The sequence below is a fragment of the Hyperolius riggenbachi genome, chromosome 6, assembly GCF_040937935.1.
Source record: "Hyperolius riggenbachi isolate aHypRig1 chromosome 6, aHypRig1.pri, whole genome shotgun sequence".
In the NCBI taxonomy this organism is placed as follows: Eukaryota; Metazoa; Chordata; class Amphibia; order Anura; family Hyperoliidae; genus Hyperolius; species Hyperolius riggenbachi.
This window is the reverse complement of record NC_090651.1, coordinates 61,159,656-61,181,332: the sequence shown is the minus strand read 5'-3', so window position 1 is coordinate 61,181,332 and position 21,677 is coordinate 61,159,656. Positions and strand designations below refer to the sequence as shown.

General features: G+C 45.1%; 1 protein-coding gene across 1 annotated transcript in view; it reads right to left on the bottom strand.

Annotated features, from left to right (window-relative positions):
* C8A (complement C8 alpha chain) overlaps positions 1–21,677 on the bottom strand; it is a 54,636-nt gene that overhangs the window by 22,054 nt on the left and 10,905 nt on the right. The window contains exons 3-7 of the mRNA XM_068239397.1: positions 9,440–9,584; positions 6,307–6,457; positions 2,076–2,265; positions 514–714; positions 153–393 (exon numbers count right to left, since the gene is read on the bottom strand). Of these exons, the coding sequence (XP_068095498.1) occupies positions 153–393; positions 514–714; positions 2,076–2,265; positions 6,307–6,457; positions 9,440–9,584 (928 nt within the window). The remainder of the gene's footprint in view (positions 1–152; positions 394–513; positions 715–2,075; positions 2,266–6,306; positions 6,458–9,439; positions 9,585–21,677) is intronic.

Here is a 21,677-nt window from a genome sequence, read left to right as displayed (position 1 = left end):
CCTCACATGTACTCCCATTAGGAGACACATGGATGAAAGGGTGGCTGGGTCTACCACCATAGCCTCCTCAAGCAGTCATCAGGACTCTTTGTAAGCTTTCTTTCTTCTTACGTACAACTAGACGTTGAAAGATTACTTTCCTAAATACTGACCTTGCCTTCTCATGACATCCTTATCCAAAACAAGGACATTCTCCAAGGTGCCACCCACAATCCCAGAGGTGACAAAATGGGTGCCATAATCTCCAATGAATCTGGCATAAAGCCCGTAGTTGTAAGTGTCAGGTAGCTCAGAGAGTGCTATCAGCATGTCCTCGTTCAACATCAGGTTGCTTCTTCGCATTCGAAACCGCGCTGTCTGCACTGTAGTGACCAGTCGCACGAACTGCAGGTTCTGCACCACAAGAAGAGGCGGCAATAAATAATTACACTAAGCAAAGCAGGGTCATGGCCCAAAACCAAGACCAGAAAGTACACCTCTGACATCTAGGGAAAGATACTGGAAATGCTTTACCTTTGCTGTGTAACTGGAGATATTTTTCAGGAAGTCACTTTTGGTGCCAAAATTCAAGCCACCTTTGATTCCCAGAGGAACTCCAGTTGGGCGTACGCCGAGGGTGAACCCAAAATCGAAGGAGCTGTGGGTGCCAGTGGCCCTGAGAACTTCATTAGAATCTTCATACAGTTCAAAGGACATGGTGGTTTCTGCCCGGGACTAAGGGGAAAATGTAATTACAAGTTACTGTAAACAAAATCCTTTCACTTTATTGAGAAATAAGCAGCCCCGCCCCCTTCACGATATATTTCAGATCGCTTCCATTGATTTTTTTTCTCCGCCTGCACAAAACAGATGATAGCTGCAAAGACTGCTACCAAGCACTGGCGGCAATGACTGGATTAGTGCTGAAAATTGCTATTTACTCAGTCAGGAAAATGTGCATTTCTAAGCAGCCCATACACCAAGCAGAATATACATGCCACGCATGCAAAAAGCAAAACAATACCAAAAAAAAACAAAAAAAAAAACCTTTAGGAATATGGTAGCTGGCTGTAAGTTGATGCAAAAATGTACATTTTAATTACATTAAATTAAAGCAAATAAGAATTGTGCAAAATTGATACATGTTTATATAATTTTGGTATAACAGCAGTAGAAGGGTAAGTGTTGGGTGTGGCTGTAGTAGTAAGGTTAGTGTTAGGTGTAGTGGCAGAAGAAGGGTTAGGGTTACATGCAGCCGTAGTAGGAGGGATATCGTTAAGTGTAAGGTTAGTGTTAGGTGTAGCGCTAGTAGTAAGGTTAGTGTTAGGTGTAGCGGTAGTAGTAAGGTTAGAGTTAGGTGTAATGGTAGTACGAGGGAGAGTGTAGCGGTAGTAGTACGGTTAATGTAAAGGTGTAGCAGTAGTAGGATGGATAGTGTTAGATGTAGTGGCAGTAGGAAGGTTAGTGATAGTTGTAGTGGATCAAATTACAACTTGTGATTAGTCACAGATGAGGTGAAATTAGAGAGTCTAAACTATATAAGTGCATACAATATGCATCTCTCTATCCTTCTGTCCTGTGCAAGAGTCCAGGTCCATTTTAATTAAAGTATTCCCAAGCTGTAGCTCAGGTACAAAATCACATACTTACCTAAGGAGAGGGAAGCCTCTGGATCCTGAATGAGGCATCTTTTACTGTCCTCTGGTCCCCTGTCGCTGAGCGTGGACCCTCCTAAGATTAACAACAAGGTGTTGTCAGTAATCTGATTGGGCCGCACTCCTTTTCAAGCACAAGCGTAGCTATACTGCACCAGCACAAGTACACCCACTCTTGTGCAGTAAACCGGAGACACTTGTGTAAAAGTGGCTCCATGCTACTGCGCAGGTGCTGCTGTGCTTGTACTAGAAGAGGAGAGTGGCACTGATCAGCTGCAGTGTCCTCAAGTGACAATGGGGAGCGAGAGGACAGCGAGGAAAGACTCATTAAAATCCAGAGGCTTCCATCTCCTTAGGTAAGTATGTGAAGCTCGGGCTCTCGTTAAAGTCCTCTGACTGATCTGCAGATAGAGTTGTCCACTTCTGATGATGTTTTCTTACCAGGAATTGGTAGACTTGGAAGTTGTACGGTTTTCGGTAATATTTCTCCTCATCATTGTAGTACATTCTTTCACAGATGGGATCATATCTCAGATCTCGCCATTCTCCATTATAGATGTATTCGCAATGACCACCAAAATAATTATGGTCCAAAACCGGTTGGGTATCATCCTGGGTCAAGACGTTAAATCTACAGGGCAAGAAAACAGCACAGACTTGTTATCTGTGTAGTTGAATAACAGTCCGCTTCAATGCCAAAGTTTAATGGTCAAGGACCCTTCTGGGCAATATGTTGCCAGTTGTGATATCATGATGACACAGAGATGCGGTGATTGAGATTGTTTGTGGGTTTTTAACCGAATAAGAATCCCACCCAGAGTTTGTGTGACAGCAGGGATTTTCAGAGAACTGTGGACAACTCTGTTTATCAAAAGCTGCAATCTTCTCCACAGAGAGAATGATTCACTCATGTGAGTGCCAGTCCCTATCCAGCATACAGCTTCCCTTAGTATTAAAACCTCTTGGTATTGGCAAGGAAGCCAAAGCCCGGGAGCACACCTCCTGGTCAATACTAATTCTCATTTTCAGTTATAAAAATAAAATGTGATTTGCAAATTACACAGTCTTTCATACCATGACAACCTTTCTCTGACATACAGACAGTTCAAAAACTCTCATCTTGCTGCACGAGTAATTAGCTTCACAGTACAGAAGCCATTGTTACTATTTTGCTTCACCTGTGCAATTCCACTATGGTATGCCTGTGTTTTATATAGAACGGTGACGTAGTCATTTGTACTCTTGCCTTGCAGCTTGGGTCCCCTGGTTCGAATACCAGCCAGGGCACTATCTGCATGGAGTTTGTACATTACATAGTTACATAGTTATTATGGTTGAAAAAAGACATACGTCCATCGAGTTCAACCAGTATAAAGTACAACTCCAGCCTGCTCCCTCACATATCCCTGTTGATCCAGAGGAAGGCGAAAAAACCAAGTAGTTTTCCCTGAATCTACTTGGGTTTCCTCCAGCCAGTCCAGTTTCCTCCCGAACAACCCTAAATTGGCCATACTACCGTATGATACATACAAAGACATATGACTATGATAGGGATTAGACTGTGAGCCCCTCTAAGGGACAGTTAAGTGACAAGACAATACATAGAGCTGCGGAAGATGTCTGCACTATATACATACTATGTAATATTTAAAAAAAAACAATCAGAAATCCTTGCTCAATATAGAGCTGAAGTGGATAGATTGCGGTTTTCTAAAAAAGAAGGATTTGCATTTTATTCTGGTTTTAATCAGGGATAGTCGTAGTCAGCCAACTTTGCTACGCTGGAACTACGTGTATTTTTACGCAAATACGCTTCGCAATCTACGGCTATGTAATCAGAAACTTCACTACGTTTGCATTCCGTAGACTATGCGTTAAAATACGCAAGCTTCGCGTAGTGCGAAGTGTAGTTGATGCGACCGCTTATGCCCTTATGCGGAAAGATTTCCGCAATAATCTGCTACCTATTTGCAAATATAAACTAATATAAGCGTACATTCCACCTTCCAATGCGGAATTGTATGCGTATAAAAGGGCAATAATATTTCTGCGCATGCGCAATGATCCATATAGATGCAGTTACGCACGCGTAGTTGACTTCGCAATACATACAGCAACTACGCGTAGCGGGCGAAGCTTCGCATAGCGGGACTACGACTACGCGGAAATGCGTACGTGTAGCTCATAAACTTCACCTACGAACTACGATGCGTAGTTGCGTACTACGACGCGTAGATTCGCGTTAGAGTAGTTTACGAGCAACCCTGGTTTTAATTATTCATTAACTGTGATGGAAGTTAATTACCTATTCATTGACTGTGAGGACATTTAGGCCTCTTTCCCACCAAGACGTTGCGTTTTAGGGGACGTTATAGGTCGCATAACATGCCCCTAACGCAATGCATGGTGGTGTTGGAGGAGGACGCTACCTAGAGCTGCGTTATGCAGCGCTTGGTGCAGCTTTTTTGTGCTATGCGATGCGGAGACCACGTGATCCGCACCACGTGGTCCCGCCAGCCAATCGCTGCACAGAGCGGCCGCTCCAGGAAGTAAACACTGCACGTCACACAGTGCAGTGAATATTAATTAGCCATGTGGCTGGCCGCGGAGGAGGAGGGGAGACCTCCTCTTCCAACATCACTGAGCATGTGCAAACAGTCTAACGCGGCTTAGCCACGTATAACGTACTGCATGCAGTACTTTCACTTGACGTGCAGCGTTACAATGTAACGCAACGTGGGCACTGTGAACAGCCCATTTAGTTTTCATTGCTGTGAGTTAGGCTGCGTTACAGGCTGCACTAACGTGCGCCTGTAACGTCTTAATGTGAAAGCAGCCTTAATGTCTCAATCTTACAAAAATGCTGTTTGTCTGCATCTTACAAAAATGCTGCCTTCTGTCGCAGAAGCAGCAATAGCCCTATGGGGCTATCAGACTGAACGCTGTACGGCAGGTTTGGTTGCGATGACGCAAGAGTAGCTGTGGGTTGTAGGCAGTTTATCCTGGAAGTGAAGCATACTTTCTAAGAAAGTAATGGCTGACATCAAGGTTGCACTACAGCGGTAACATGCAGTGCAACATTTTGGGACCGTTGTAGCATGATCTTATAACAACTGCTCATCAAAAGAATCGATTAAGTGTGAAAGGGGTCTTAAAGTCAAATCCCACCTTTGCTGCAAAAAGAAAGCAAACAATCTCATTGATTTTGCTATATATATATTTTTGGGATCAAGGATGCATATTTAAACTTGCTATAATTGTGTATTTGAATTCTGATGCTTGGCTACTCCTTTCAGATCATACAGACTGTGTTAATACTGGGAGTCTCAGAGATTCCTACCACTCAGTTTGCGCAGTTGTGGAAAACAAACAACAATTGTTCCTGGTGACACACCCCTGCCACACCTCAAGCCACACCCCTAGTTATGCAAACCACAAAGATTTCACGAGCAAATGGCATAGTGTCACAATTCATATCACAGTGGTCTTTTCTATTATTTTTCCTTCAAATTATTAGTGATGCTCAAATCTGGACTCAGATGAAATCCGGGTAGTTGTTATCCGGATTTCATCCAGTTAAATGAAATCACCTGTGCTGGGTGGGCTTAATCTTACCTATCTGGCGTCTTCTTTGGTCTATCCCTCAAAGTGTTTGTACTCACGTGACCGGCGCGTGGACCGCATTGTGGGAGGCACTGAGGGACGGACCGAAGAAGACGTCAGATAGGTAAGATTACCACTTGCAAATAGGAATTAGCTGGACTTTTTGCCTTTTTAGCTTTAAATTTAGCATTTTTGCCTAAAAGTTTATTATTTGTACGAAAATGTTTTTTTTTTTTGTAGGTCTACTTATGTGAAGTTTTTGTGAAAATGGTGAAACAAAACTGGCCATATTGGCCCATGGCTCTTTGCAAATAAGCAACATGTCAATTTAGAGGGCTGGAATAAAGTCGCATAAGCAAAATTTTAGTGCAAATATAGATATACTAGCTGATGGCCCAGCGTTGCCCGGGTATATATCTGGCTGGTGTTGTCACCGCCCACTTTTTCTAACCCTAACACACAATGACTCAATGACCTAGTTTGTGAGCTTTGCGGTCTTTGGCATCAAGAATTTGCATTGAAATGAAACAAATCTGATTGACTGTTTGTGGCTCCACCTCCTTTTCTGATTTGACGCTTGTGCGATTAACAGTGCAAGAATAGCAGAAATTAAATATTCCCCTTGAAAATCAATAGATGAATTTTGATTAACTTTTGTAAGCTCCACCCACTTTTCTGAATATTAATCCCAGTCACCTAGTGACCAACTGTGCAAAGTTTGAGAACCCTGCCATTAACAGTGTAAGCATGGCTGCAGTTAACATTTTCCCAGTGAAATTTGTATTTGTTGTCTCCGCCCACTTTTTGGTTATGAGAATAAAAAGTATCCTATATGTTATTCCAGATAATGTACTAAGTGTGTGCCAAATTTCATTCAAATCCGTTCAGCCATTGTTGCATGATTGAGTAATCAACATCCATTTATAATATTAGTGAGATTTACATAGATACATACCGTAAGTCCTGAAAGAGAGACATATGGGGAGGAAAGACAAACCAGGGAGAAAGGATATAAAAGAGGAACTGTCACTCTGAGAAAGGGGACACCAGTGAAGTCATGGTCTCTTACCCCTGGACAACGTGCTGAGCTCCAGGTATTGGATCGAGCTGGTATTGTTGGCAGAAGGTCTGGTGCTCCATTTGTTCGCAGTCATTCTCGTCAGACCAGTCTCTGCAGTCCGGCTCACCATTGCACACCAGATCTCGTTTTATACATCGACCTGCAGGACAAATTTTTAGTTGAAATGCAGAATACCCAATGAAGCTATCCACCGCCTCTACCCAGTTAGTGAGGTCAGATCCGGTTTAGGCCATATTCACAGGGACCGTTGTATTTCCTGTGACAGCAGCAATGCAACGGATCGGGAAAGCAGCAATGCACAGTACTCAGGCGTTGCATACAGTGAAGCATTCGGTCAATAAAAAGTATGCTCCACTGTAACCGTTAACACGCACGTTTTACGGTAACGCACTGCGTGTATGCCACACTCCACTGTACTGCAGCACAACTGCCTCACTGTGAATATCGCATAGGTGGTTCATTGCAATGCCAATACACTGCAACGCAAACGCACCGCTGTGAATGTGGCCTAACAGAAAGAGATGCAAAGATGTACTAAGCCTGGGTTTACACTGAGCCAGTTACTGTCAGCTATAATGCAAAAGACAGCTCATGAGAAGGAATTTTCCATTTTCCCTATGGGTCAATTTACATCTATTACACTGCAGCAAGCAGGGAGGCTTGCAACACGACCAATAGGACGCGTGCAAGCTATTTGGAGTGCAGGGAGGACGCACACTTATGGGTAAATAACATCTTCACTTCCTGCTGCACACCTGAACTAATTAAAGCTCATTATTACTCGTGAGAGCATCCCTGATTGTGTGAAGGAGGGGAGCGGGATTGGATTGGGTCTGGCAGCTGACTCAGACTGCCAGGCCCAAACTTTTGCGTACGTTAAAAAGGGGCGCTGGGAAAAAAGGGCGTGGGGTTTGAAACGATAAGCATGGATAACGTTTAAAAATGAATTGTACTGTATTTCGTTTAAAATTAATGTTTTATAAAGTTATAAATCATTAAATAATGTGCATGAAATCGGCAATTGTAAAAACGGTAATCTTCCGTTTAAATAGTGAAACGTATAATAACGTTTAAAAAAAAATTACTAAGTAACCCTCCCTGTACCTACCCCTAACCCCTTGACCCCCCTGTTGGTGCCTAAACCTAATACCCCCCTGTTGGTGCCTAAACCTAAGACCCCCCTGTTGGTGCCTAAACCTAAGACCCCCCTGTTGGTGCCTAAACCTAAGACTCCCCTGTTGGTGCCTAAACCTAAGACCCCCCTGTTGGTGCCTAAACCTAAGACCCCCCTGTTGGTGCCTAAACCTAATACCCCTCTGTTGGTGCCTAAACCTAAGACCCTCCTGTTGGTGCCTAAACCTAAGACCCCCCTGTTGGTGCCTAAACCTAAGACCCCCTGTTGGTGCCAAAACCTAAGACCCCCCTGTTGGTGCCTAAACCTAAGACCCCCCTGTTGGTGCCTAAACCTAAGACCCTCCTTAGAGAACACTGTATTGTGTGTAGAATAATGTTTTAAAAACAGTAAGGGATAAAATATAGTACAATTTACGTTACGTACTGATCGCTTTGTTTCGTGAATAATAATGTTTTACAAACACTAAGGGATAACTTTTAAAATAATGTTTTATTGAAATAGGAAACGTAAATCATCACAAGCAGTTATAAAACATGAAAAATCTTCGGGCGCCGTTGGAAAACGTTATTATTCTCGGGCGCCCTTTTTTCCTGTTCGGCGCCGAGTAAACGATAATTATTATGGGAGTGAATGGCGGCGCCCGATTTATCCACTAGCCTCCTGCGCCCTTTTTTACTGTTTCCCAAACTTTTAGCCTATCACATTGTTAGTGGTTGTGTTTACAGATCATAGCAGTTGGTGCTACTGCTGTTTGTTTTCATATCTGCCAGTAGTAAAGATGATGACTAGCAGGGCTATAGTGAATCAAAAAACAAACAAATTAGATGGTGAGTAGCGATCATTCCTTGATCTTTCTTCCTTTTTTTAACTTCTCACTTTGCAATGTATTGATTGCTATCTTTCGGCAGGGCCGGATTTACCATAAGGCCCCATTCACACTTGCGTTTCGAGTCCGCAAGTGTCCGGGGGTCCGGATCCGGGGGCCGCAAAGAGACCGTACAGGTCTCTGCGGTGGCCACAAGGCGGCACAAGTTGCGGATCCGGAATGTATCAGTTCCGGCTACAATAAAGTAGCCGGAACTAGATACTTTGCAGTGCCAGAAAGGCACTGCAAGCATGGGGGATACCGGCGTGTAGTCCGGGTCCCCCATGTGGCATAGGACCGGTGCTGGAAGCATCCGGTCCTATTGCCAGTGTGATGAGAAACATCTGTTTCTCATTGCACAGCATGGGCCGCATGTTCAGGTCAGGATCCGGCCCGGGTCCGCAGCCGCACCGGGACGGACTGAAAAATAGCGCATGTTGGAAAAAAACCCGGACCGTCCCGGAGCTGCGTTCCCGGATCGGATCCGGACGGCGCACAAGTGTGAATGGATACATTGATTAGCAATGTATCCGTTCACCATCCGCTCTGTACGGAGCGTTCCGGGTCCGGGGAAGCCGGACCTGGAACGCTAATGTGAACCGGGCCTTAGGCACTGTAGGCACATGCCTACAGGCACCAGAATATAGAAAGGGGGCTCACTCTGCTCCTCGAGTGTCTCCCTCCCTCATTCCCTATGCAGAGTCCAGAGCTAAGTGTAAATGTGAGGTTACTCACTTGTCTCTTGGCATTCTACTGAACAGATTTCTCTTCAGTCGAGGTCATCTCTACCTAATACTTGGCGGCACCAGTAGCTACCTATGTTGGGAAAAGGAAGTAAGGGAGAAGTTGCTGTGCAGTTTGGCGGGAGGTTGTAGGTTCATGGAGGGCAAAGTCTAGGGTGCCAGGACATCTGTGCCTATAGGCTCCTGTGATGTAAATCCGGGCCTGTCTTTTGGTAAAGTTCTTCTTTATAGCGTACTATTACCCGGCAAAAACTACAGCACATTTTAATGTACTGAATCCAAAATATGCAGTATACACAGCCTGCCGCACACACTTGTGACACCTATACAACAGGAGGCACATCACTGATCAGCAGATCCTTAAGCAGAACATCTTACCGGACTCTTTACACCGAAAATCATTCCCACAGTTACTTTCCGGAGCACATTTCTGCGATGACTTGCAGGCAATTAACTCCCAGAGATTGCCTGCACATATACCTCCTCCAAATTTGGCAGGTTGTGCGAGGTTTCGGTAGCGGAACTGAAATGCAGAGGAAGAGAGTTTCAGAGCTGTGCCACACAGATTAGTCCTTTAGGGCAGAGTTACTTTCAGAAGCAATGGCCTGGAGCAGTTCTGTAGCTATTATTTAATATCCAACTTACAGCCAGCAATGTCAGGCAGGTGTGAACTTCATTACTGCAAGGTAAGGATTTGATATGACTGCATGGGTTGGGCTTGTGAAGCACTGGCTTAACCAGTTCACCCCCAAGGGTTTTTATCCTAACGGACCAGAGCAATTTTCAGTTGTCAGTGCTCCTCCCTTTTATTCTCTAATAACTTTATTACTACTTATTACAAGAAAATGATGTATACCTCGTTTTTTTCGCCACCAATTAGGCTTTCTGTAGATAGTACATTTTGCTAAGAATTTTTTTATTCTAAATGCATTTTAATGAGAAAAACAGAAAAAAAAGAAAAAAAATCATTATTTCTCAGTGTTCAGCCTTTATAGTTTTAAAATTAAACATTCTCCTGTGGATAAAACAAACACGTTTTATTTTCCCAGTGGTCCCGATAATTAAACCGTTTAGATTATGTCCCTACCACAATGTATGGCGACAGTATATTATTTTGAAATATAAGTGGTTATTTTTCTGTTTGTTCTGGCCATAATTACAAGCCCCTATGTAATAAATTAAAATAAATTTTCCCCCATAAAATATAGAATAAAAAAGCTGAGTCCCTAAGGCAACTATTTATTTATTTTTTTTAAGCTGATTTTTTTTTTTTACAAGTGTTTTTTTTTTTTGGGGGGGGGGAGGGTTGGAAGTGTAATTTTATTAATGATGTGTATATACTTGAAAATGTATGTACTTTGTAGGTGTAATATACTTTTTGGCCACAAGATGGCGCTAGTGAACACTCATAGGACGTGTTCATTTTTTTTTTTTTTTTTTTACACTTTATTAAAGGGAAGGTCCAAGCAAAAAAAAAAAATGAGTTTCACTTACCTGGGGCTTCTACCAGCCCCATGTAGCCATCCTGTGCCCTCGTAGTCACTCACTGCTGCTCCAGTCCCCCGCTGGCAGCTTTCTGACCTCGGAGGTCAGGGCCACATTTCATACATTTTTACGCATTCCAGCTAGTGCAGGAACAAAAATGTACACGTTGCACCACTAATGCGTAAAAATGTATGTGTTAATGTTCCTGCACTAGCGGGAATGTGTAAAAATGTACGCAATTCGGCCCTGACCTCTGAGGTCAGAAAGCTGCCAGCGGGGGCCTGGAGCAGCAGTGAGTGACTACGAGGGCACAGGATGCCTACATGGGGCAGGTAGAATCCCCAGGAAAGTGAAACTCATTTTTTTTTTTTGCTTGGACCTTCCCTTTAAACTGTTACATTTCCTGTTTATGTGAATGGACGTAGCCGCTGTTCGCGGTCACGTCCATTCACTCCAGGCACTGCGATTGGGTAGAGGACTGTTCGGTCCTCTTCCCCAATCACCCAGCACGGGATCCCGACGGTAATGGCGGCGGTAGCGGCGGACACACGGCGGTAGCAGCGGCGGGAATGCGCGACGTATTAAAACGTCATGTTGCTGTTAATAACGGTAAGCATGACGTTTTAATACGTTAGGATGGCGGTAAATGGTTAAAGGATACCCGAGGTGACATGATGAGATAGACATGGGTATGTACAGTGCCTAGCACACAAATAACTATGCTGTGTTCCTTTTTTTCTTTCTCTTCCTGAAAGAGTTAAATATCAGGTATGTAAGTGGCTGACTCAGTCCTGACGACAGTGTGACCCTCACTGATAAGAGATTCCAACTATAAAACACGTTCCTAGCAGAAAGTAGCTTCTGAGAGCAGGAAAGAAATAAAAATGGTCAATAGTTCAAAGGATTTTAGCTCTGGCATACTTCAATGAATGTGTCATTGAGCAAAAACAATAAAAAAGTTGAAACTTAAAAAGTAGATTTAAAAATAAAATAAAACTGTGTTATATTTAAAAAAGTCATTTTTAGGAGAAGGAAGATAGATACAATCATTTATTTCATTCGTTTATTTTCACCTTGGGTGTCCTTTAAAGTGCGCCTGACCGGAGGCAAAGCTACTATGCACGAGGTCCAAACCAGGACAGAAACATCCCTATGGGATACTAAGAATGGTACATTTTTATTATTAAAAGTACATATCATCAGTACAGGTGTGTATATAAACGGGGCCTGCTGGGGGGTCCTTGTTTATCCCCTTCCACTACTTATGTGTATCTGGAGTGGGGTGTAACTATCCCCCAGACGCCTCGCACAGACCTTGCACTATTACATTGAAACACGCTGGTTTGCAGAGGCGTATCTAGAGGGGTGCAAGCATGGGTCCCTGGGTCATATCAAAAATCAAATTACAACTTGTACTTACTTAGTCACAGATGAGGGGAAATTAAACAGGCTAAACTCTCTTAATACATACAGGGTGCATATCTCTAGGTTTTCCTTCTGTCCAGTGCAAGAGTTCAGGTCCTCTTTAAATAGTATTCCCCCTCTAAGTTGTCGCAACTCAGAGGGAGATGTAATTTGGGGTCTAGGAAGCGCCGGAGCCCCAAATTACCCTTTCGCGCCTCGCACAACATTACATTGCTGCTATGGGGTGCCTGGTTTCAGTACCCGGCAGTGAGCTCCATGCGCCGAAAGCACCTGTTTCGCCCCACCGTAGTAATGCCTCTGGAGATGCCTATTTGCAGGGCTGGATTTACCATAAGGCACTGGAGGCACGTGCCTTCAGGCGCCTGATGATGGAAAAGCGGCTCACTCCCCTACTGCCTCCCTCCCTTCTTCCCTATACCTACTCACCCAGCTCTCTGCATTCCACTGAAAAGATCTCCCTTTAATTAGGTGCACATCTAGCTGTTTAATATTGAGGTTCCTCTAGCTACCTAATGCTTGGGGGCACCTCTAGTGTAATAAACATCCTAAGTACAAAAAGGCATGTCACAAAGAGTCAGTACATTCAATTGAGACAAAGGGGGAGAAAGAGGCACCCAGGGTATGATAAAAAAAATATATAGATCATTTAGATGTGATAAGTAGTGATAAAGTTACTGCTGAATGAATGGAAGCAGTGCTGAAATGTGAAAATTGCTCTGAATTATGAAGGGAAAAAAAACCCTTAGAGGTAAAGTGGTTAAACTTTCTTTAATCTGTGGAACCATGATGGAGGTGAGTCAGAACCTTTTCCAGCTGTCTGCGTCCCCGAATTAAAATAATTCTCCTTGAGGTATAACAGGATACATCTCTGGTGGTCCCCTGGGCAGGAAGTGAAAGCAATCTCTCCAGCAGAGACAGAAAGCAGTAACAAGCACGACCCTCTTAAATATAAAGATAGAGAACAGCGGCGCCAGCAGAATAAAATGAGCTAAAAATCTTAAACATAGGAGGAGAGGTAGTGGTGGACTTACCTACTCCAAAGGACATTTATACACTCCACATATATTTGCAAGTATTTCGCAGGCGTGACCCCACTTCATCGGGCAGTAGAAAGGAGTGACACAGAGGCGCTTAATACGGACCTGGACTGTGTTAGCTGTTTACCCCTTTCTAATGCCTGATGAAGCGGGGTCACATCTGCGAAACGCGTTGCAAATTTATGTGGAGTGTATAAATAAATTTTGTCTGTTCAAACGTTTATCGCAAATCCTTTGGAGTAGGTAAATCCACCACTACCTCTCCTATTTTTAAGATTTTAGCTGATTTTATTCTGCTGCTGCCTCTGTTCTTTATCTTGCTCAAGTCCACCCCTGGTGGACGGGGTGTTTTACCCCACCTTCTTCTTCCAATCTAGAGAGAGCGACTTCTTAATTCTGAGTGGGAACAGATCTAATCTTCCCACTTGCCTTTACAGTGGTTGCCTCAGTGGTAATCCACGTTTGAGTACAACGATACTTGCTTAACTTATTACCTCCTTACCAATACATAATACACTATATTGGGCTATCAGTGTCCCTCGTTCTCTGAAATATAAAAGTTTGACTGCAGAGGTTCCTTGACATTTGGTACAACTGCGGAGGGAGACTGGGGTGTAGTACCCTGCAGAGATTGCATGAGATTTAGTACACTGTGGAGGTTCACTGAAATGTGGTACTGCAGAGATTCCCTGAGATCGTACACTGCAGAGGTACACTAAGATGTGGCACCCTGCTGAGATTCCCCAAGATCGTACACTGCAGAGGTACACTGAGATGTGGTACTCTGAAGAGATTCCCTGAGATTTAATACATTGCAAAGGTACACTGAAATGTGGTACCCTGCAGAGATTCCCAGAGATTTGGCACGAGACGTGGTACCCTGTAGAGATTCCCAGAGATTTGATACACTGCGGAGATACTTTGATATGCGGTACCCTGCAGAGATTCACTGAGATTTGGTACATTGCAGAGGTTTACTGAGATGTAGTACAAAAGCAGAGAATCCCTGAGAGTTGGTACACTGCACAGGTTTACTGAGACATAGTACCCAGAAGAGATTCCCTGAGATTTATTATACTGTTGTGGTACACTGAGACATGGTGCCCAGTAGAGATTCCCTGAGATCTGGTACACTGCAGGGGTTTACTGAGACGTGGTACAAAGCAGAGATTCCCTGAGATTTGGTACACTGCGGATGTTTACTGAAATGTGGTAAAAAGCAGAGATTCTCTGAAATTTGGTACACTGTCCAGGTATCAGGGGCATAGCAATAGGGGTTGCAGAGGTTGCGACCGCATCTGGGCCCTTGGGCCAGAGGGGCCCCAAAGGGCCCTCCCTCAACTACAGTATTAGCTTTCTATTGATACTGTGCTCATAATAATCACTTCTATAGATACTTTGAATAGTGGTAATCATGAACAAACTGTTCCCCATCCCCTTCTTGCTCCTCTGACACTGTAGTTGCCATTGGCAGATTTTGGTGAGCTGTATCTATTGTTATGTATAGAGGGCTTGGGGGGGCCCCATGTAAAACTTGCATCGGGGCCCACAGCTCCTTAGCTACGCCACTGGCAGGTACACTGAGACGTGGTACAAAGCAGAGATTCCCTGAGATTTGGTATACTGTTGAGGAACACTGAAATATTTCACATAAAAGTTTGACTGCAACATGAAAAGTTTCCTGCAATCACCTTCACACGACATCGGCAATGCTAGCGCTTTTCCAAGATGTGTTTGTTTCTGAAGTCAATTACAGTGGAGTCAAATTCTTTCAAAATAAATCAGTGCAAATGTTCCGTTATTCTCTCTCTCCCTCCATCTCAATTACTTCCATTTGACGTTAATTGAATCTGTACCGGGTTATGAAAACAATGATAATTACAATAACAGATGCACCCGATTTCCAGCACGAAACAATAAGTTAATCGTTACTTCATCATCCGACCCGCAGCTCCATGCCGTTCCACCCTCCAGTTTTGGAAAATGGATATGTTTACTTAGCTGAAGTCTGCTGGGTAGCAATTAATTAATAATTAGGAATAATATACCATCTGAGGGAAAGTAATCATGGTGGTCAATTTTTTTTAAATTTTCTTTTAAAGAAGTTACAAATAAATGTCTTTATGTTTGTTTGTTTTTTGAAATGTTTAAAAAAAAAACTTTATTTATAACATGGAGCTCTCATTTTACATACGGTATGTTTGAGGACAGTTTCACACTTCAAGAAAACCTGTAATAAAAAAATCCCTCTGGGGGATACTTACCTCGGGACAGGGAAGCTTCTGGATCCTAATGAGGCTTCCCCTGTCCTCCTCCATCCCTCTGTTTAGCCTGCTGCAGCCCCCCGTAGTGCGGCGATGTGAAGATTTACCTCTTCGTGATCCTGCGCAGACATACTAGCGGCTTTTCATTCAGGTAAGGCGAAAATAGCTGAACCAGATCGATCCGCTCTAATGTGCAGGCGCGAGTCCTTCTGCACCTGCGCAGCAGAGCGGATACGATCAGGCTCAGCTATTTCCGCCTAGCCCGAACAAAGAGCCGCTACTGCACCTGCGCCGGATCCTGGAAAGGTAAATATATCAAGACTTGTCAGGCTTGTCAAGCGAGGATTGGGGGAGCATTCGGGGGAACCAGCGCTAGATTCCCTGCAGCTGCAGGGATGGGGGAAGCCTCATTGGGACTCTATGGCTTCCCCCTCCCCAGGTAAGTGCCCCCAGGGGACTTATTTTTTATACAGAGTGTCTTTAAGGCAGGGCTGGATTTCTGGAAATCTGAGGAGGTGCACTGAGATGTGGTACTCTGCAGAGATTCTCAGAGATGTGGTACTCTGTGGAGGTGCACTGAGATGCGGTACTCTGCAGAGATTCTCAGATTTGGTACTCTGTAGATGTGCACTGAAGAGTGGTACCCTTCAGAGATTCTCAGAGATTTGATACTCCGTGGAGGTACACTCAGACGTGGCACCCTGCAGGCTGCAGAGATTCTCTGAGATTTGGTACTCTGTGGAGGCAGGGGTGCAGCTATGGTTTTGGTGGCCCCAAACAGTCCATAACTTGAGGCCCCCATGCACGAAAGAAGCACCGCTTCTAAAATATGGGTAGCCCCACCCCAAAGCAAAGCGGCCGTGGTGAAAAATGGGCGTGGTCAAAACATGATGTGGGTGGAGCCAAATACTAGCAGTTTCTAGGCTAAATTGCACCCAGGGCGAGGGCGTAAAATGCGCCCCCAACGTGGAGAACGGTATAGGTGCCCGCAGTATAGGGAGCCAGCTATAGGTCCCCCCAGTATAGGTAGCCCATATAGTTGCCCCTAGTATAGATAAGATAGGTAGGTGCCCCCATATAGGTTAGATAGGTTGGTGCCCCCGTATAGGTTAGATAGGTAGGTGCCTCCAATATAGGTAGCCAGTATATTTGCCCCGGATTAGGTTAGATAGGTATATGCCCCCAGTATAGATTAGATTGGTATATGCCCCTAGTATAGGTTAGATAGGTATATGTCCCCCAGTATAGGTTAGATAGGTATATGTCCCCCCGTATAGGTTAGATAGGTATATGTCCCCCAGTATAGGTTAGATAGGTATATCACCCCCCCCCCCTATAGCCAGGAGGGTGTGCGCAGCGGCAAAGAGATAGAAGTTTCCACTTACCTGCCTTCATCCTGCACGTAGCTTCTATCTTTAGCCTCTCGCGTCGCATTGGTAAGAGCTCCCCCTGTGATGACATGCGGTACGTCATCACAGGCCAGGGGTGCTGTTACCATAGCAACAGACGTCGGGACAGGAAGTAGATAGAAGCTGTCAGGATCGAGGAAGGTAAGTTGAAACTTCTCTCTCCCCGCCGCTCCGCCTGATGCCTGCAAGCCCGCCGACGCCAGCAGCAGAGCGAGGCCCCCGGCTCGGTGAGGCCCCAAGCGGGGGCTTGGCTTGCTTGTATGCTGGCGGCGCCCCTGTGTGGAGGTGCACTCAGATGTGGTACTCTGCAGAGATTCTCTGAGGTTTGTTTAACACTGACTGACTAATACATTTATAAATGTAAATAAATAAGCAATATTATTCATTATGTTATCACTACAGTTCCTCTTCAACTCTCACCTGTGCCTGATTCTACGGCCCACTTGTTAGGTGTTGTGATGTCTAATCCTAACTAGTCTCCCAATCATAGATTCTTAAAGTGTACCTGAGATGGCCCTAAATATAAATAAATAAATAAATGCTCCTGGCAACAGGAGGGCCACAGGGGTCGCGCACAGCCGGACAACGCATATGCTGAACAATGCAACTATTGGACTTACCGGGCAGGATATCCAAGGATCGAGGCGGCCCAAGAGGATGACGAGTGAGCCAACGGGCCTGAAGGGGACTCGAGGTAGCCCCGGGTATATCTATTTTTTTTTTGTAGGGCCATCTCAGGTTCCCTTTAAGGCTGGTCGCACACATGGTGCAGTGCGCTTTGCGTGTGGCAAAGAGCTTACCGCAAAACACCATTGCATGGAGACTTGTCCCTGCAGCAGATAGCGCCAACACAGGGAAATCTGCATGCCCGCCAAACATGTACTCAAGTGACGTCAGACATCGCTTGCATTTGTCCACTAAGTCATATGCACCCTTGCAGACAGGAAGTGTGTCACGCGCAGGGATGCTCGGATACCCCTTTTTAAAATCCGAATTCATTCGGATCCCGATAGCTAGAAATCCGGATCCAATCGGATATCTGAATCCGAACCGTTCCGGTATCCGAATAGATCCGGGTATCCGAACCCATTATCCGGGTAAATCCGAATTAATTCGGATATCTGGATTGAAAACCGGAAGTGGCCTTTAAATTGCTTCCAAAACGTATTTTATAGTAAATGATGCATAAAGCATCATGTTTTTTTTTAAAGAAAAACTGTAATTGTTTATGTAGGGAGTTATAATACAAAAAAAAAGGCCGCAAAAAGTTGTTTGACCCAGCACCAGCGTGCTATAGCTGATTAGAACACGTTGCTCATCAAGTTCAAAAATAGCAAAGTGAAAAAGATAGCTCTTTTATTTGTGCAATAAAATCACATGACAAAAATAGAGCTGAAGGCAACTACAGCCCGCTGTATCAAAGCGACATGCTTCTTCTTCAAGTTGCAAGCTCATAATGACAGACAGTGTTCACATACCTCCTTTTATATGGCTACACATTCAAATGTTAACCAATCCACAAATAGAACTTGAGAAGTGACCAATCAGAGCAGATCAAAAAGTAGAGGACCTGATGGGGAACTTCAGTACACAGGAAGTACATCCCACAAGTGACATCACTGTCAAGCAACACCCCCACAGAAAAGACGGCTGCTAAACCACACTCAATAGGAAAAAACGGACCTGATGGGGAACTGGCGTGTACGCGTAAAAAGTCACGTGACGCGTAAAAATGTACGCATAGATTGTATTAAGACGCGTAAAAACATGAAAGTAACGCGTAAAACCATCTGCATGAATACCGACAAGAAGAACGCGTAAAAGCGTAAAAATGTACGCATAAATTGTATTCAGACGCGTAAAAACATGAAAGTAACGCGTAAAGACATCTGCATGAATACCGACAAAGAAGAACGCGTAAAAATTGTGGGAGTGGCATATATAAAAATATGCAGAAGAATTCAAAATAGACAGTGCATTAAAAATGAATGCAATACGTGAAAAAACGCATAAAAATATACTCAAAAAGCATATATAAATAGCAATATTGAAAAGCTCAGAATGTTCACTCCTCATACATACACATCAAGAGCAATTAATCACATGAAAGATATAGAGAAATACAGGAATAACCTTAAGAAAAATGTTATCTCAGCATATAAATACTAGATGCATCCCATAAATTATCCCTAAAAGTGCAGAAAAAAACCTCAGCCTAAGATACACTGGCCCAGATTGCCACCCAGACCCAACTTATCTCAAATACAAAAAGATAAATCGTACTCCCTATTTAAACCTCCTCGACCTACAGTTCCTAAACGTCTAATCCATCCTGCTTCACATTTTAACAATGCTTTCAATCCATCTCCACCACGTAACGTCCTAGGTACGCTGTCTATGACTTGAATCCTAAGTTGTGACACTGAATGTCGAAACTCGACAAAATGGGACGACACTGCTTGTTCCCGATTCTGGCCACGCATCGCACACTTGTGTGATGAAAGACGCACACGTAAAGGTTGTGTCGTCATACTGACATAAACTAAGCCATAAGGGCATTTTATGAGATATACTACATATGTTGAATCGCAAGAATAGCGTCCACGGATCTTAAACTCGGTTCCCAAAGATGGGTGATTGAAGCTATCACCCTTCACAATGTGGCTACAAGCATGGCAACTTAAGCATGGATAAGTGACAAATTTGCTCGCCAAGTCAGTCGCTGCAGGTGTCGTCCCATATTTGTCTCGTCCCACTTTATCCCTAATCGTGGGAGGTCTTTTGAAGGACAGAAGTGGAGGATATCTAAACTCATAAACTTGTGGGAAGGACTGGCGTAAGAGGTCCCAGTGTTTCCGTATAATGAACCCCAGCTGAGCGCTGCAGGCATTTTAAAGAAAAACTGTAATTGTTTATGTAGGGAGTTATAATACAAAAAAAAAAAGAGGCTGTAAATTAACATCAGGACTAGGTTCCAGACAGCGGTCGTGCGGCCCACATTTTGTCCAAAGTCGAATGCACAACTGGGACATCACAGTTTTCAGCCCAGACACCTCCAAAAAAATTACACAGCAATTGTGTTTTGAGTTAAATATAGGGTGGTAGCAGCAGCAGTGGCCTGTGGCACCCTGGCGGTGGGAGCAGCACAGGCAGCAGGAGACTGGAGGAGGCGAAAGTGTGTAACGTGGGGCTGGCAGGCAGCATAGACAGTTCACCATGGTGCCTAGTGTTGGTACCACGGCACAGTTAAAACATTACAAACGAGTGGTTCCAGGAAGCGGTCGTACTGCCGCAGTTGGGGCCTCCCCACAACTGGGACAGCACAGTTATCCCAGATACCTTCAAAAAATTACACAGCAATTGTGTTCGGATAATCACCATGGCACCTAGTGTTGGTACCACGGCTGTAAAAAAAATTTAACCAGGCTTATTACTGAAGACGGAGCCAGTAGGTTGTGGTGGTACAGGGCGGTGGTAAGGCAGGCATAGTGATTCCCACTCAGCCACTTCATTTCCCCCTCTTTCCAACAACAGGGGCCAGGAACTCACCAACTACCCACCCAAGCCTGGTTCATTTGACTGGGTGGACAGACAAGAGCACTTCTCGGTGACCACGCCACCGGCCGCACTGAAGCACTTTTCTGACAGCACGCTGGAAGGCGGGCAGGACAGCACTTCCAGGGCGTACTGCGCCAGCTCGCTCCAGATATCCAGGTGCTTGACCCAGTAATGCTGCTGCAGGCACCTCCTCTGTAGGCAGCGGTACTGGTATGGTGTAGAGCGCCTTTGTCAGAGACAGCAGGTTTGTTGGGCCCCTGCTGCTGCTGGACGCAGGCACCTGCTGCTGTGCTGGCTGGACTGTGACAGCAGGGGGGGTGGGAGGCTGGGGGAAGGCTTCCTCCAAGCGCTGAACCAGAATCCGCTGCAACTCCCTGATTCGGTGCACCGGGTCTCCTCCTCCAGGCAGAAACTGAGCCAGCTTCCCCTTCAGCCGTGGGTCTAGCATCAGGGTGATATCCTCCCGAGCACGCATCTGCTTCACCCTTGGGTCACTGCGCAGGCACTGCAGCCTGTGCGTTGCCATGGGGAACAGGGTTGCCATCTCTGCTGGAACATCTTCGGCACCCTCCGAGATAACAGTGTTGTCCTCCTCCACCTCTGACTCCTGAGCCTCCTCCTGCTCTCTCCACCCCCGCACCAATGCAGCGGCACTCCGCTGTGCCCCCTCTTCTTCATGGTCAGGGACCTCCAACTCTTCAAACTGCAAGTCCTCCTCAACCTACTCCTCCTGCCGCACAGAGGTGGACTGTGCAGGTGGCTGCTGCTCCTGCTGGATCAATGCTGCCTCTCCAACTTCCAGCAGAGAATAAAGGGCCTTGTCCAGCATGCACTCAATGTTCACCCACTCACACAGCGACGCACGGTCCCGGCTGACCATGTTGGTTGTCTCCAGGAAGGGTGTCAGCACCAAGCACACCAGCTGCATTTTCCCCTAATCAGCACTGAGGATGATGTCCGGGAGGTGGGTGGTGCCGGTCCCGGACAAAGTGGCCTCCATGGTGGCTTTGGCCAAGAACTGGTTGACAGCCCGCTTCTGTTCAACCAGATGTTCCAACATTGCCAGGGTGGGATTCCAGCGTGTTGGAACGTCTATGATGAGCAAAATATAGGGTGGTAGCAGCAGCAGTGGCCTGTGGCACCCTGACGGTGGGAGCAGCACAGGCAGCAGAAGGCAGGAGGAGGAGAAGGAGTGTAACGTGTGGCTGACAGGCAGCATAGATAGTTCACCATGGCACCTAGTGTTAGTACCATGGCTGTAAAAAAAATTGTGAACCAGGCTTATTAGTCAAGACAGAGCCAGAAGGCTGTGGTGGTAAATGCTGGTAAGGCAGGCATAGTGATTCCCAGCCACTTCATGTCCCCCTCTTGCCAACAACAGGGGCCAGGAATTCACCAACCACCCAAGCCTGGTTGATTTTGAGAAACGTCAGTCTGT